Raw genomic sequence first — 17,379 nt, forward strand, 5'->3', positions numbered from 1 at the left:
TATACTATATTATATTATTAGATTCAGGAGAGATAAAAGGAAGGACATATTAATGCAGCACAGTGTTAAACTGTGGAACTCCCTCCCACAGGAGGCAGGGATGGCCACTAAAGTGGATGGCTTTGAAAGAGGCTTAGATGAATTTATGGGGGGGGGGCTATTGATGACTCTGCTCTGCCTCCACAGTTGGATCTGAATCCCAATTGCTGGAAACCACATGAGGACAGAGATGCTCTTGTGCTCTGCTCTTGTTTGGAGGTTTCCCACTGGGGCATCTGGTTTCATAGAGTTGGAAGGGACCTTGAGGGTCATCCAGTCCAACCCCTTGCAATGTAGGAAAATGCAGCTGTCCCTTATGGGGATTGAACCCGCAACCTTGGTGTTATCAGCATCCCACTCTAACCAACTGATCTATCAGCCGCTGTGAGACTAGCATGCTGGACCAGCCGGGCCCCTGGCCTCATCCCGCAGGCTCGCCTTATAGTCTTGTGAAGTTGCATGCTTGCATTCAATGCGCCACAGTCCTTCCACGTGCAGAGCAGGGCTGGGCTACGTGTCCACCGACCTTTCCGACTGTCGCAAAGGTCCCAGGCCGGCCGGCAGGAGGCCAGGGTGGGCCAGGAGCTGCGGGAAGGGAGTCGAGGCTCCTCCTCTGACTCGCCCGGTGTCCCCTTCCTGGCGCCCCGATGTCCCCGAGCGGAGCAAGGAGGGAGATGGTCTCCTGCGGAAGCGCCTCTCCTTGGTAACTTCATCCTTGAGATTGAAAGCATGCGGTTGGCGGGGGGGGGGGGAGCTGGTGGCGAGGAAAGAAAGCCCTGGGAAGAAATCGCCCCAGCCAACTGACCCATTCCCCCCCCCCCAGGAAGGCCAAGCGCCCGCCCGGAGTGGAGGCTAATCCGTCCACTGGCGTTCATTTGTCTGGGTCCAAGGAAGGGCCCCGAGGGGAGGTCCTGGGCCAGGCGAGAGGAAGCTTGAGTTTCAGCCTGCGCTATTGATTTTCCCCATTATTACAGTATGGGATTTATGGCTGGCTTTAAAACTGCAATAAGTGGCAAGCTGAAGCGGGCGGGGGCGGGAGGAGCCTCAGGACGACCTTGGGAAGACGGCGCCCCCTCCTTGTCCTTCTCCCCGCCCCAACTCTCCTTGCTTCCTCCCAGTGGGGTGGGACGCAGGATGAGGCCCCGCCCGCTCCAGATCCCTCGCCACTGGCAAGGGGGAGCTTTGGCATTCGGCAAGAGAGAGGGTCCCGTTCTTCACGCACCCAGAGTCCTGAGGCTGCATCTGTGGGGCGTCTGTGGATGCCAACCAGAATGGCCCATTCTCCATCGGTGGAGGCAGTAAGGTCATGCTTGCCGGTTTTTCGTTTTGGGCATCTGGCTGGCCACTGTGAGAGCAGGATCCTGAGCTAGATGGGCCACTGGCCTGATCCTGCAGGCTCTTCTGAGGGTCTCATGTCTGGCTCCTTGTCCTGCTCAAAGCACCGCCTGCCTGGAGCTGGCAGTCGTTTAGTAGTGTCCGACTCTTCGTGACCCCCTGGACCAGAGCACGCCAGGCACTCCTGTCTTCCACTGCCTCCCACAGTTTGGTCAGACTCATGCTGGTAGCTTCGAGAACACTGTCCCACCATCTCGTCCTCTGTCGTCTCCTTCTCCTTGTGCCCTCCATCTTTCCCAACATCAGGGTCTTTTCCAGGGAGTCTTCTCTTCTTATGAGGTGGCCAAAGTCTTGGAGCCTCAGCTTCAGGATCTGTCCTTCCAGTGAGCACTCAGGGCTGATTTCCTTCAGAATGGAGAGGTTTGATCTTTTTGAAGTCTATGGGACTCTCAAGAGTCTCCTCCAGCACCAGAATTCAAAAGCATCCATTCTTTGGCGATCAGCCTTCTTGATGGTCCAGCTCTCATTTCCATACATCACTACTGGGAAAACCAGAGCTTTAACTATACGGACTTTTTGTCGGCAAGGTGATGTCTCTGCTTTTTAAGATGCTGACATATGTGGCATGGTGCTCCTGGAAGGGGGTTAAAGGGGGGCCCCCGCCCCTCCAACCCATTTTCCATACTGGGGAAGGTGGGGAGGGGGGAAAGGTGGTCCCTGCCCTCACAGGCAAACCCAGAACAGCCTTTCTCCTGGAAAGGGAATCCCTGGATTCCAAGGCTATTCAGACTCAGTTGGGCAAAAGGGGGGTTCCCCCCCATCAAATAGTCCTGATGTTTCCCCCGGGACAAACAAGGCAAGTAGTTTGGTGGCCCCAGAGCCCCCCCTTCTGCCTTTAAGGTCATAATTGCCATTAAAGCCACAGCTTGCCTAACCAAATTATGCAAAGACAAAATTATCTCCCGTGATTTTTATGTTCCAGAAACTGCCGGGGCGATTACTGGGGGATTGGAAGCAGCTGTCACTCTATCAGAAACTATAATTCCAAACAGCTGGGATCTGTCAGTTATTTATGACGCCGCTTTGCAAGGCGAGAGGGAAGGGGGGAGGGCACATAGGCTCCACATTTTCAGGCCACACAGAGACTCCAGACTCTGGCGGGCAGATTCCAGGCAGCTGGGGGGGGGTCTCCTTCCCCTATCAGGCAGCAGGAGCAGCTTGGGGCCAATGCAGAGATACCCCTACTTTGTTTTTGTTTAGTCGTGTCCGACTCTTCGTGACCCCCTGGACCAGAGCACACCAGGCACTTCTGTCTTCCACTGCCTCCCGCAGTTTGGTCAAACTCACGTTGGTAGCTTCGAGAACACTGTCCCACCATCTCGTCCTCTGTCGTCCCCTTCTCCTTGCGCCCTCCATCTTTCCCAACATCAGGGTCTTTTCCAGGGAGTCTTGTCTTCTCATGAGGTGGCCAAAGTCTTGGAGCCTCAGCTTCAGGATCTGTCCTTCCAGTGAGCACTCAGGGCTGATTTCCTTCAGAATGGAGAGGTTTGATCTTCTTGCAGTCCATGGGACTCTCAAGAGTCTCCTCCAGCACCAGAATTCAAAAGCATCAATTCTTAGGATCCCCCAAACAGAAGGCTGGCAGCATTAGGGAAACAGGTGAGTAAGAAGCAGGCAGAAAGCGGACAGAGGAGAGTTTCTCTCCTCTCATAACACTAGAAAAATGGGGAATCCAATGAAACTGCATGTGGGAAGATTCAGGAGAGACTAAAGGAAGGACTTGTTCACACGGGGCAGTGTTCATCTGTAGAACTCACACCTGCAGGAAGTTGTGATAGCCGCCAACCTAGATGGCTTTAAAAGACATTGGGACAAATTCATGGAGGAAGATAGGACTATCTGTGGCTGCTACCCATGAGGGCTGTGCTCTGCCACCACCGCAGGAGGAGAGGAGAATAATAATAATAATAATAATAATAATAATAATAATAATAATAATAATAATAATAATATATTATTTATACCCCGCCCATCTGGCTGGGTTTCCCCAGCCACTCTGGGCGGCTTCCAACAAAAGATTAAAAATACATTAAAACATCGGTCATTAAAACCTTCCCTAAACAGGGCTGCCTTCAGATGTCTTCTAAACATCAGATACCGTATTTTTTGCTCCATAACACTCACTTTTTCCCTCCTAAAAAGTAAGGGGAAATGTGTGTGCATCTTATGGAGTGAATGCAGGCTGTGCAGCTATCCCAGAAGCCAGAACAGCAAGAGGGATTGCTGCTTTCACTGCGCAGCGATCCCACTTGCTGTTCTGGCTTCTGAGATTCAGGGGAAAAAAATTCTTGTTTTCCTCCTCCAAAAACTAGGTGCGTCTTGTGGTCTGGTGCGTCTTATAGAGCGAAAAATACAGTAGTTGTTTATTTCTTTGATATCTGAGGGGAGGGCATTCCACAGGGCAGGCGCCACCACCAAGAAGGCCCTCTGCCTGGTTCCCTGTAACCTCGCTTCTCGCAGGGAGGGAACCGCCAGAAGGCCCTCGGAGCTGGACCTCAGCATCCAGGATGGACGATGGGGGTGGAGACGCTCCTTCTGGTCTTCGGGCCGAGGCTGTTTAGGGCTTTAAAGGTCAGCACCAACACTTTGAAATGTGCTCAGAAACGTACTGGGAGCCAATGTAGGTCTTTCAAGACCGGTGTTATGTGGTCTCGGCGGCCGCTCCCAGTCACTGGTCTAGCTGCCGCATTCTGGATTAGTTGTAGTTTCCGGGTCACCTTCAAAGGTAGCCCCACGGAGAGTGCATTGCAGTAGTCCAAGCGGGAGATAACCAGAGCATGCACCACTCCGGCGAGACAGTCCGTGGGCAGGGAGGGTCTTGTCCTCATGTCTTGCTTGCTGGTTTCCCAAAATGGGCACCTGGTTGGCCACTGTGAGAGCAGCCAGCTGGGCTGGATGAGCCCCTTTGGCCTGAACCAGCAGGCTCTTCTTCGGTTCTTCCCAGACCACCCATCCATCAGCTGAAATCTGTACAGATTTCACCTTGAGAGAACGTAAGAATTGTCCCGCTTCTCGATCAGGGCCAGGTGGCCAGTCTGGTCCAGGCTCCCGCTCCTGCAGCTGCCCCAAAGGGAAGCCCACAAGCCGGCAGGGCCGGAGCGCAACACTCTCCCCTCCTGCGGATCCCAGGAACGGGTATTCAGAGGCCTCCAGCTGAGCTCCAAGATTCCCTCCTGGGACTAAGGGGAGGTAGAAGGCTTCTTTTGTGAAAACGTGGGCTGCCAGCAGCTCTTAGAACCACTTGTACGAAAAACAGGATGTGTGTGTGACTTTGTGGTGATATATTCACAGAGAGACTGACTAATCAGGGACATACATTTATTTATTTATTTATTTATTTATGATTGATTGATTGATTGATTGATTGATTGATTGCATCTGCATCCCACCTTTCCCCCCAAGGCTCTCCCCTTTCCCACAACAACCCTGTGAGGTTGGTTAGGCTGAGAGAGGCAGGGGCTGGCCCAGTACCACAATCTGTGAGCTCCATGGCCGAGTGGGGATTAATTGACGGGAAGGGTTTCCCCAAAGCCAATTAAACCTGATTGATTCATTGAGTCGACACCGCAGGCTCTGCTTACTCTGACTCCTCCCACTAAGGAAAACGAGGGTGCCGATGGGGAGAGAGCGATGCTGAGCTTATGTCCCACCCAGGCAGGTCTGGGGAAGACCCCAGCCGTAGACCCTGCAGAGAGGTGGGGCGGGGGGGAGCATTGCTGCCAGCCAGTGCTGACAACACTGAGCTCAATGACGCCATGGCCTGGCTCAGCCTATTAAGGCAGCTTTTGGAGTCTGTCCTGGGGCAGAGAGGCCCACCTGGCTGACTGGAGGCTGCACTAGCCCCCCAGCTGCCCCATGGCTGCCTTTGCCACTCTGTCTCAACCCCCCTGTTGTGCTGGGGCTCTGCCCAGCCCCAAGTGGCCAGGAGCGGCAGACTCTCTGCTGAGCTGTAAACAAGGCAGAGGCGGTTGCTGCTGCTGCTGCTGCTGCCTGGCCTCTGCAGGGACAGCCCCATGGAGACCATCCCTAGAGCTGGGCCAGGTGCTTTGGAGGAGGGAGGGAGGAGCTGCATCTCCTGTGCCCAGCACCTCGCACGGGGAGAGCATAATCAGAAGAGGCTGCTGGATCAGGCCAAAGGGCCTCTGTCCAGTCCAGCCTCCTGCTCTCACAGTAGACTCAACAGGAAGTCCACAAGCAGGACTTGAGGGCAACAGCATTCTCCCATTACCTGGCATCTGGAGGTAGACTGTTCCGGGCATGGAGGTTCCGCTATCACAATAGGCCTGCTGCATCAGCCCAGTGGCCTGTCTAGTCCAGCGTCCTGTCTTCACAATGGCCACCCAGGTGCCCACTGCGGTTTCCAGCAACTCAACTGGTATTCAGAACCAGTGGCTGCCCCTGTGAAGGGAAGGTAGCACCAGCCCTGTGATGCGGGCCAAGCACCCCTATCTTCTCCCAAGGTGGGCTTCCCCCGTCCTCCTCAGGCGACTCATGAGCTGGTTAAGGAGAAGGAGACCCCATTCCCTGCGCATGCACGCACAGATATGCACCCTACATCTGGGACAGCTGCTTTGGCCCATCTGCAGATCTCCCAGATGTGCCCTGAAAAGGAACCTTATGTTTCTGCATCTGTTCCTCCCGGCCAGGCTGGCACCCCAGGAAGGAGGGAGAGAGAGGGAAGGAAGGGGGTCCTCCTCTCCCCCCCCCACTGAACACGTCCCTCTAGTAGAGTCTCCTAACGAGGGAGAGTCCTAACGAGGCAGGCGGCGCTCTTGGCTGTCCAGAGCCGGAGATAAATTATTTCAAGCATCCATTAAGCAATGCCTAATTAGTGCCCAATTAGAAAAGTCACATGGGGTGCAATTCGGACAGGCTTGGGAGGCAGACCTGAGTGAGGAGGGGAAGCCGGGGGGGGGAGAGGGTGCCAGGGGGAGGCACTGCTCTCCGGGGGCAGGAAAAAGAAGAGGGCATTTGTGCCTGGGGAGGAGGGGCAGCGGCAACACTGGCTCAAACCCCACAGAACCCAGAGACTGGCAGGGCAGCGTGGCATCTCTAGAATCTGCAGCCCTGTGCATGTGTTCCTGGGAGGGAGGAGAGGCGGAGGAGAATCCAGCCCCTGCTTGGCATGCAGAAGGCCCCAGTGCCAATCCCCCCAGGCGCCCCCCGTTTAAAAGGGTCAGGAGGCAGGTGAAAAGGCTCCCCTCCTCTGCCTGAGATTCTGGAGAACTGATGGGGAGACAAAGACAGCTCTCTGCATCTTAAGGAAGGGCCCCAGCCCAGGAGCCGAGAACACGTGCTTCACATGCAGAAGGTCCCAGGCCCAAACCCCAGCAGCTTCCTGTTTCCCTCCTGAAAGCAGCCCCTTCACTCAGAACCACAAGTCCCGAGTCCTAGTTTACTTTTAAGGAAAGGGCCCTAAACCAGTGCCAGAACAGCTGCTTGGCATGCAGAATGTGTCCCAGGCCATGAGGGCAGCCTCCGCTGGCAGGTGATAGGCAAGGCCTCTTCTTCCTCTTTACTGGAGCCCCTGCCAGCCAGAGGAGACAAAACTGGCCTAGCTAAACAAGCGGTTTGAGGTGCTATGAGGCGGGCAAGGACCACTGCTCAGTTCCAAGAGCAGCTGCTTGGCATGCAGAAGGTCCCCTGGTTCAATTGCTGGCATCTCCCAGTCGGGCTGGGGAAGATGCTGCCAGTCAGTGCAGGCATTCCTGAGCCAGAGGGACTGCTGAGACAGTTTTGCTGGTTCAAGACCAATTTCACCCTGTGTCTCGGTCTCCTCCTCCTCTGCAGTTGCTTGTCCTAGGTGCCAGAGATTCTGCAGGGACAGAGGCTGCTGCTCATTGCCAGGATACCTGGTCCCCCAGAGTCCTCCTCCGATGGCCAACTCTCAATTATCACCAAGCGCAGAGAAACAAGTAACGAAGGAGGAGTTGGCGTCTCAAAGATCTCAGCTTGCTTACCTGCTTAAAAAAAAACAAAAACATTTCAAGGTGGCAATCTTCTAGCCCTCATGGTGGCAGGGAAAACAAAAGTACAGGGAAGCCAGGAGGAGGAGGAGGAGGAGGCTTGTTTCTGGCCACAGAAGAATAAATTATGTAAAATGATAAGCACATCAATGCGCATCACGGCGGCCTACTTTGCATAACTTGCTCTGGATTTTCGGCTTCTCCTTGGCAGGGAATGTGGGTTTTTTAAAAGCGCGGCTTCGCTGTCTGTGCAGCCCTGGGCTGGGGGGGGGGGAGGCAGAGGTGGAGGGAACCGCGCAGGGATCCTGGGTGCAGAAGGAAGACACACACACACACACACACCCAGCCGGAGGAGAGGAAGAGGCCTGTGTCTTCGGAGGGGGGGGCAGGCGAGGCGGTGTGCGCGCCTGACTTGCCTCTCCAAGATTGCATTTCAGATCCACGCAGAGCACGCCTGAAGGGCTGGGAGGAGGCGCTCTCACACCACCAAGTGAATCGCTTTCCGTGCCTGCTTACACCAGAGCCGGGAAGGCTTGATGCGGAAGGACAAGCCGCCTGCCTGCCTCTGCTCTTTGGGCTCCAGGCGGAACCGGGGCGGTGGAAAAGGAGGGCCTGCCCTCCGCCCTGAGAGGGAAACTGAGGCCTGGGGCGGGCACTAGCTCCCTGGAGAGCAAGAAGAGGCTGGCATGCTTTGCAAGGGTGCTGTTGGCCACTGCAAGCCTGCATCTTCCTGAAAGACTGTGCGGTGTAGTGGTTAGTGTCGGATGAGGGCCTGCCTCTCAGCCTGACCTACCGTATTTTTTGCACCATAACACTCACTTTTTTCCTCCTAGAAAGTAAGGGGAAATGTCTGTGCGTGTTGTGGAGTGAATGCCTGCGGGTGGCGGGGGGATCTGCTGCAGTCGTGAGCAGAGGATCCATGGTTCCCCTTCCTTCCCTCTTCTGTGGTTACAAAGCATGGATCCACATGGATCCTCAGGATTTTTGCATTGGGCTACTCCAAACTCACTGTCAGATCACATGTCTGTGGCCACAGCATGAACCACACAAATCATATATCCACTATTTCATTTAGAATATTTTTTTCTTGTTTTCCTCCTCTAAAAACTATGTGCGTGTTATGGTCTGGTGCGTGTTATAGAGCGAAAAATATGGTACCTCTCAGGGTTGTTGCGGGATTGAATGAGGAGGGGGAGAACCCCTCTTGTGCTTTCGGTAAGAAGAGGCCGCTGGATTAGGCCCATGGCCCATCGGGTCCCGGCTGCTGTTCTCACAGTGGCCAACCAGGTGTCCATCATGAGAAACCCACCATCAGGATTCGAACTCTCCCCTCCTGTGGCCACGGGCATTCAGAAGGGCCGCTGCCTCCTGACTTCTGAAGGCAGGGTGGAGTCATCGCCTCCATGAATGTGTCCAATATCCTTTGAAAGACATTTGGGTTGATTACAAGCTACAAGAATTTGTTGAAATGGTGCAGTTAACAAATACCCTGAGAGGCAATTCAAAACAAAAAACTATGGAAAAGTGGGATAGATATAAAGCATATGTTCAAAAATACAGCAAAGGTTCGCTGTCTATGCTAGCATTTGATTGACGTTGGAGTGAGACTGAGTTGAGAAATAAGACTAAGAGCACATATTGATATAGGAATGTATTAGATAATATGTAAAGAAATATACAATAGTAAGAGCGCATTCATTTGTAAAAAAAGGAATATACAACGGGAAAGACAGGAAGTCTAGTGTGTTGGTGTGTATATGATTTGGGGGGGATTTGTTTTTGTTTTTTCTCTTTGTTCTTTCTTTTTTGTTTCATTTTCTTTCTAGGTATACAAAATTTGTATATAATTTTTGTATAATTTTTGTTGGAAATTACAGTATATTACAGTAAGTCCTGTAATGTAATATGACAACATTTACCGATGTAACGTAAGAATGTTAACAAATAAATAAAATGCAAATTCAGAAAGATAAAAATAAATAAAGACATTTCGGTTGGTGGGCATCCCTGCCTGCTGTGGGATGGAGTTCCACAGTTTAACTCTGTGCTGAGAGTTACAGAAAAACCCAGGGCATCCCACCCCCACCCACCCCCACCCCTCTCTCTCTCCCCCCCCTCTCTCTCACACACACACACTTTTCAACCTCTCAGGGACTCCCCTCAGCAGCAGCCCCAGAAAGTTATCTGGGAGGCTTCACCTGGCTGTCTTAAGAATATATATATATATATATATATATATATATATATGCAGGTTTTGGTGTCTTCGGGTGTCTTCCCGTGTAAGAGTCGGGGTGTCTGGGCGACGTTTCGACGAGGTCTCACTCGTCATCTTCAGGCTGGTGCTTTCGGCTTCTTGTTACTGGAACAGAAAGCATATATATATATATATATATATATATATATATATATATATATGCGCACCACAAAATTTTAAAAACCCAAATGGCAATTAGGAGTGCACTGGAGCATCTTGAGCAGTCGGATGCTATGGCAACCCTGGTGCCACTTGGCAAAGGGCAGGGCATTAATATTTCAGAGCATAAATAATGAATGGCGGCAGGAGGGGGGCTGCTCTGGCCTTGATCCCGTTTCTCCGGCAATATTCGGGAATGCAATGCCCAAGAGGCCACTTGGAAAGAGGAGCTGTGGCTCGTGGGCACCCGTGGCAGGAGCCGGGGGAGCCTGTCAGGCTGCTGGGGGGCTGGGCAGGCTGGCCACGGGGCAGAGGGGGCCACAGAAGTGGGGCTGGGCACAAAGCCAGGCTGGCGGGGGTGCTTCTTGCGGGGTGCCAGCCCTGCCACTCAGCCCAGTCCTGTAAATTAACACCAGAACTTCCCTCCAGGATCAGGCCCGTGGAACATCTAGTCCGGCATCCTGTTCTCACAGGGGCCAACCAAATACCCCAAAGCAGGATTTGACCCTGAGAGCAAGTCTTGGCCCTGCTGGGGTTTCCCGCAACTGGAATTCAGAAGCACAGTTGCCTCTGACCCTGGAGAAAGACCACAGCTATCCTGGCTAGGAGCCCCCCACAAAGACCTCTCCTCCACCGTGAATTTGTCTGGTCCTCTTTTGAAGCCATCTCTATTGGTGACCATCCCTGCCTCCTGTGGGAGGGAGTTCCACAGTTACACTGCGTGAAGGAGGACTTCCTTCCACGGGTCCTGAGTCTTCCGACATTCAGCTTCACTGCATGTCCACAAGTTCCAGTGGTGTGAATGAACCACCCAAAACTGCCATTTACCCCTTGCAGATCTACAGCTCCCAGCACCCATAACAAACTGCAGTTCCTAGGATTGCGGGGGGTGGGGGGGGAGAGCCATGTGCTTTCAGTTGTATTGTTTGCATGCAGACAGAAGAGTTTCACAGGGCTGCAGGCTTAGTAAAGCAAACACAGACAGAGAAAGGCCTGCCTTGCCAAAACCTTGGCCCACTTAGTATTGTCCACACTGACTGGCAGCAGGTTTCCAGATTTTCAGGCACACGTTTGCCTCTCCCAGCACCCCCACTCCCCGGAGATGCTGTTAGGGGGTCGAATCTGGGACCTTCTGCATGCCAAGCAGGGGCTCTGGCCCTTTTGTAGCTCAGTGGGGCACAGCCCATGGCCAGCGCTGACCGTAGAGGTTCTCCTTCTCTGCCTGGATACGCACTGCAAGCAGGTTGGGCCCTGGAAGATGGTGGACTCTCCTTCCTTGGTGGTTGGGTGGCCCTCTGTCATGGATGCTGAGATTCCTGCATTGCAGGGGGTTGGGATAGATGACCCTTAGGTTCCCTCCCGACTGCAGTTCTGTGTCTCTGATTGCAAAGTCCACCCTGTTGATGTCTCTCCTCCTCTCTCTCCTCTTGCAGGGAGCTGCCTGGAGCTCTCCCTGCTGCTTCTGCTGGCTCTGGAGCTCCCCTCTTCGGGCGGCTGCCCCACGGACTGCGTCTGCTACCCGTCCCCCATGACCGTCAGCTGCCAGTCCCACAACTTCCTGGCCATCCCGGAGGGCATCCCCGAGGACAGCGAGAGGGTCTTCCTGCAGAACAACCAGATCTCCCTGCTGCTGCGCGGCCACTTCAGCCCCTCGCTGGTCACCCTCTGGCTCTACTCCAACAATGTCACCTTCGTGGACCCCAACGCCTTTCGCGGCTTCTCCCACCTGGAGGAGCTGGACCTGGGAGACAACCCCAACCTGCAGGAGCTGTCGGCCAAGACCTTCCAGGGCCTCAGCCGCCTGCACGCCCTGCACCTCTACAAGTGCGGCCTCAGCTCCCTGCCCAGCGGCATCTTCTCCGGCCTCCACAACCTGCAGTACCTCTACCTGCAGGACAACCGGCTGGGCTACCTGCACGATGACCTCTTCGTCGACCTCGTCAACCTCAGCCACCTCTTCCTGCATGGCAACCGGCTCTGGAGCCTCCACCAGAACACCTTCCGGGGGCTGGTCAACCTGGACCGCCTGCTCCTCCACCAGAACCAGCTGCAGAGCATCCACCGGGGAGCCTTCCACGACCTGCGGCGACTCACCTTGCTCTTCCTCTTCAACAACAGCCTCTCCGAGCTGCCGGGCGAGGCCCTGGCCCACCTGGAGGCCTTGGAGTACCTGCGCCTCAACAGCAACCCCTGGCACTGCGGCTGCCGGGCCCAGTCGCTCTGGGAGTGGCTGCGCCGCTTCCGGGGCTCCAGCTCCAGCGCCGTCTGCGAGTTCCCGGAAAAGCTGCGCGGCCTGGACTTGAAGGAGCTGGCGGCAGACAGCTTCCGGGGCTGCGCGGCCTCCGAGTCGCTGCACCACCAGGTGAACGGGGTGCGCTTCCCGCCCTCGGCCGACAGGGCGCCCCCCGGAGACCACCCGCCGCTCCACTCCTCCACGGAGAAGGGCAAAGGGCGGCCAGGGGAGCAGCGCCCGGGGCAGCAGCAGCGCCCCGGCTACCGGAAGCCTGGCAAGAACTGCACCAAGAGCCGTAACCGCACCACCAAGCCGGCCGGGCCCTGGAAGGAGAGCGAGGGGGCGGACTACGAGCACAAGTCCCCTGGCCTGGGCCTGCTGCCCAAGCCGAAGGGCAAGTGCCATCGGACATCTCTGCAGCCCCCCAGTGGGGTCCAGCAGGCAGCAGGGGGCGGGGTGCGTGGGGCCGGGGCCAGGGCTGCAGGAGCCCTGCAGGCCACCCTGTTGGCCGGGGTGCTGGCCTTGGCGGTGATCATCCGCTGACCGCGGAGGAGCCACGCTGAGCCGCCACTGGTCTCCGTAGCCCCAGCGCTGTGACTCCTCCTCCTCCCCCTTTTTTCTGCCTGGGGGTTTGGCAGCAGCAAGGTAGGCCCCCTCCTGGGCCTTCTCCAAGGCCCCCCGCCCATGGCCGGCAAGGGGGGATTGTAGGCGCGGACCGTGCAGGGCGGGCGGGCAGGCAGGCACTTCCTTCACGCCTGCAGGATGGAATTACAAGCAATATCCCACACGCTCGCCACCAATGGCCCCGACAGAGCACCCACGGAAAGGAATTCCCCGCCAACGCCCCGCCCTCCTCTCCTGAACCCAGGGCCCGGGAGCGAATCCTCGGTTAGCAACTACTGGACAACTGCTTTGCTCCCTGAGAAATCCTGCTGAATTGAGAGAAAGAGGGAGCCACATATACCCCACCCTGCCAGGATTACAAAAAAAAGGAGTCGCCACCACCGCCGCCCCTGTCAGGACCGCACCAACTAAGCCGATGTGATCCCTGCATTGCAATGGGTCGGACTAGATGACCCTTGGTATCCCTTCCAACTCTGCAGTTCTGTGATTCTGGAACAGAGGGCTAGCCTGGGCCATGGGGCACCCCACCCCACACTGCCTGCGAGGGCCCCTTTCCGCTCCCCTTCTGCTCCCGGCCAAAGCAGGCAGGGAGCTTCTTGGAGGACAGATATCCAAGTTGCTGGGTGGCTCAGGATCCTTCCCCTCCTGGGCAGGGCTGGGCAGCCAACAACAAGACCAAAGGAAAGGCCAGCCAGCAGCCGAGAGGTGGGAACTCTGAACAAACTTTCCAAGCAAAGGTGCAATTCTCTTCCCCGCCCTGTTCTTTTTTGTAATGTCTGTGTTCACATATAAAATTTAAAAAAAAAAACCAATGCACAAGTTTTCCCTCAGCCTTCAAGCTCCCTGGAGATACATGTCCCATGACGATGCTTATAAACTGAATTGAGGAGACTGCACACAGGAGAGAAGGAACCAGGACCGATCCCACCCCGACCTGTGGAACTGAGGGCTGAGGATGGGTCTGCAGGCAGGAGGGCTTTGGGTGGGCAGCTGGGTGAGGGACCTCCCCGGAGTGGACAAGGCTTGGGGGGAGAGGGATGGGGGGAGAGTTGGGGTGAGGGCAAGGGGGGCCCACCAGGGACCAATTTACGTAGAAACATAGCACACCAGGAATTGTAGTTTTGTGGATCTGTATGCAATATGAAAGGGAGAGAGGGAGAGAGAGAGAGAGATGGGAGCCAGGAACATCCCCACTGCTTGCAAGTGAAATGCTCCAATTGCCAGGGAGGGAGGGGGTCTAGTTTTGGGTGGGTGTGTCCAGAATCAGTCAGTATAGCCCACACCCCAGGAGCTGGGGAGAGGGAGAGGAGGAGGAGGAGGAGGAGGAGGAGGACAGCAACATGTCCTCAACAGTGTTAGCCCCAGGTCCAAGGGTCTTGCTGGCATCCTTGGAGAGGACCCTCCTGGCAGCTCTTAGGGAGGGGGCCGGGATCTGGGGCAGGGAGGCAAGGCAGGGAACAAACACCACGTTTGGGACCATTTGCCCTTGGCTTTTTTTAAAGAGTAAAATGAAAACAGCCATTTTTTTAGGGGATAAGGCAGGGTCAGGGGATGGCCAAGCAGTGCTTGAGCGACAGAGAGGTCGGAGTGGGGGTGGGGTGGGGGTCCTGCCTCTTAACCCTTTTGGCTGCCACCCTCTCCCTCCCTGGCTCCTGTTCTTAGCAGCCTAGCAGGCAGGGCAGCCAGGCCTTGTTGGGGAGGGTGCCCAGGGAGGGGGGTGGGAGCTGGTGGGAGTTGATTCGTGCCCCTTCCCCTTTCCAGCTGTGACCCCACCGTGCACGGGGCCCACAGGGGTCCCCCTCCCCGAGCCCCTGGCCAGGATCGTGGCCACGTTCTGTTGTTCCAAGTTGGGCCACTACCAGGGAGGCCCTGCCCTGGCTGTGCAGGGAGGGGGGAATAAAGGAAACCGTCTGCAAACCAGCTGCTGTGGCCTCTTTCTCTCACTCTTTCCTTCCCCAGGAGTTGCGCATGCTCTCTAGCATGTACATCATGAGCTGTGTCAGGCAAGGGTGCACCGAATCACCAGCCCTGCCTCCCCAGCAAGGAGGAGATGTTCCCACAAGGGCCAGGCTTCTCAGGAGAGGGGGCTGAGCCCCCTGGAAGAACCAGTTTCGGGTTTTACAAAGTCCAGGAACATAGGAAGGTGCCTCATGAGAGTCAGGCCATTGGTCCTGCTTGCTCACTGCTGTCGGTGGAAGAGAGCTTCTGCCCCCTGCAGGGTTTGATCCGTGGGTTAGCGGGCAGGGAGTGGGGGCAGGGGACACCAGGGCAGCGAGAGGGCACATAACGTAAATTCAAGCAGAAAGGCAGCCACATAGCCTTACGTGTGCAGGCTCATCAGCCCACAAACAGCCACAGAAGACAATGCATTGGGGGCGAGGGAGGTTTGCCGTTAATTTAAGCTGGAAGGCACCCAAAGGCCTCCCCCTCCCCACAGAAGGACCCCCCCCCCCCACTGACCAGGGCTCCCATGTATGGAAAGATACATTTGGACACGGGAAGCTGCCACAGGCACAGGCCGTTGATCCACTTAGGCCAGTGCTGCCTGCACTGACTGGCAACAGCTCTCTGGGGCTGTTTCAGGCAGGGAGTCTGCCAGCCCCGCCTGGGAGGTCAAGAGATGGGGCTGTCTCCATGCAACAGTCCCAACTCTGCCGCTGAGCCCAGGCCCAAGCTAGGCCTTGGACGAGCGAAACCATTGGTCCAGCTAGCTCAGGATTGACTGGCAGCAGCTCCCCAAAGTTTCAGAGAACACGCGTCTCCCTAGAGGATTGTGCCTGGGGAACTTCTGTGTTCAACCATGGGGCATTCATCTTAGACAGTTTAGGACTGGAGAGAGAACACACCCATGTCAGGGGCTATGAATGGTGTCAGTTAACCGGAGCCCCTATGTGCAAGGCCGATCGGCCAGGTATTGAGGACAAGGGGCGGGCAAGGGCCTCTGCCCGCTGTTGAGAGCAGAATGGGATGGGGGGTTTCACAGCCCCCACTGGACCTGGGGGGGGGACATGCCATGGGTAGGAGGAGCCAGAAAGAAAGTGGGCAGTGCAGTAGATGCAAACCCCACCCTCCACGCTGGCAAGCGAAAGGCAGGGTCTGAGGGTCCTCTCCTCCCAGCCAGGCAAACGCTCGAGGAGGGTGTGCAGCAGGGCGAGTGAGGGGGTGTGGCCTGGGGAGAGTCACGAGGGCCAACTAAGAGAGTGCTGGAGGCACATGCGGCCACAGTGCCTTAAATGCCCCCCTTTTGGACTAGGTGGGCCTTCGTGGACCTCAGATCCAGTTCTAACATTATCGTGGCCTAACTGGGAACTGTGGAGGGGGGGGCATTTGCCCTCTAACAGAGCAAACCCCTTTGGGGTCAGCCCTGCTGAGGCCCTTCTTCTCCACCTGCAACCTCCAACCCCCTCCCCAACACCATGGGCTCTGCCTTCTGTGGAGCACCACCTGTTGCCTCCGGTGTGAAGAAGGGAGAGTTTTGCGGCTCCTTAAGAGATTGAGAGGCAATAGCAAGAGAAATAAGAGGATTCTCCTCTTCACACGAGGGTCCAAAACATCGTAAGGTAAGGAGAGGCCAGTGGATCAGGCCAGTGGCCCATTAGTCCAGCATCTTGTTCTCACAGCGGCCAACCAGATCCCCGTGGAAAACTAGCAGGCAGGATTCGAGCCCAGGAGCCATTTCCCTCACTGGGGTCTCCAGCAACTGGCCTTCAGAAGCATGGCTGCGTCCGGCAGTGGAGGAAAGCGCACAGCCACTGCGGCGAGGAGCCACGGATAGCCCTCTGCTCCACGAATTTGGCTAATCCTCTTTTACAGCCTTCTAGGTTAGTGACCATCGCTACCTCCTGTGGGAGGGAGTTCCATAGATCAACTCCGCGCAGCTTGAGGAAGCCCTTCCTTTCAGGTGACCTGAATCTGAGGGCGAATACTGCGCTGCCCAGTCTCCATAGCTAAGGGAGGCGTCCGAAGAGACTGCCCTTCCACATCTACCGGCCCGGCCACTCTTCCATGCTCCCCGCCCGCGGTTTTCAACCCGTTTCCCTAAAAGCCTTTGATTCCCTGCCGATGCCGCCCCTCTCCCCACCCCAGTTTGCAAGGGGGTCTTCTATGGGTGTACCGAGGTGCGTCCCCGAGCCCCCCTCCTGCCCTCTTTCCCGGCGCCTCGGAGGCTCCCCTCCGCCTGACTTCCAGGCGAACCCCCGGCAGCTTCACCTCTACAGAAAGGGGAGTCGGGAGTCGCTTTCTAGGCCAGGCCGTGAGGGGGGGGGGTTGCTCGCGAAGCCGCCTTAGCTGCGGAGAGGAAGCCTCGCGCAGGCCGGGCCCCTCCCTAGGAAGCCCCCAAAGCAGCGCCCAGCCGAGCGAGGGCGACCCCCGGGGCCGGGAGGAGGCGCCTCCCGTCCTGTGGACACGTCTTTCCCCAAAGGCTCTGCAGCCGGCGAGGCGGGCTGCCCTGGAGGGGCGCGGATCGCGGCTGCGGGAGAGGATCGTGAGGAGGGGGCGCAGGCTGCCGGACCCCTCCTGGGGGGGGGGAGAGGGAGAGGCACGCCGGCGGCTCTTCCCGCCCGGCCCCGCGGTGGGAACCGGCTCTGATTGCAGAGCCAAGCCGAACGAGGCTCTCCCGGCTGCGCCGACGCCCCAGCACATTTCTAACACCCTCCCAACGCCCAAGAACCCTTAGGAAACCCCCTCCGTCCAAATCACGAGGGTTTGCA

General features: G+C 56.4%; 1 protein-coding gene across 1 annotated transcript in view; it reads left to right on the forward strand.

Moving 5' to 3' along the window:
- The window catches only part of RTN4RL1 (reticulon 4 receptor like 1), a 63,122-nt gene extending 48,532 nt beyond the window's left edge, over nt 1–14,590 (forward strand). The window contains exon 2 of the mRNA XM_082201872.1: nt 11,247–14,590. Within this exon, the coding sequence (XP_082057998.1) occupies nt 11,247–12,589 (1,343 nt within the window). The 3' untranslated portion in view covers nt 12,590–14,590. The remainder of the gene's footprint in view (nt 1–11,246) is intronic.
- Nucleotides 14,591–17,379: the final 2,789 nt, after the last annotated feature.

This window comes from Podarcis vaucheri (assembly GCF_965113315.1).
Source record: "Podarcis vaucheri genome assembly, chromosome: 15".
Lineage (NCBI taxonomy): Eukaryota > Metazoa > Chordata > Lepidosauria > Squamata > Lacertidae > Podarcis > Podarcis vaucheri.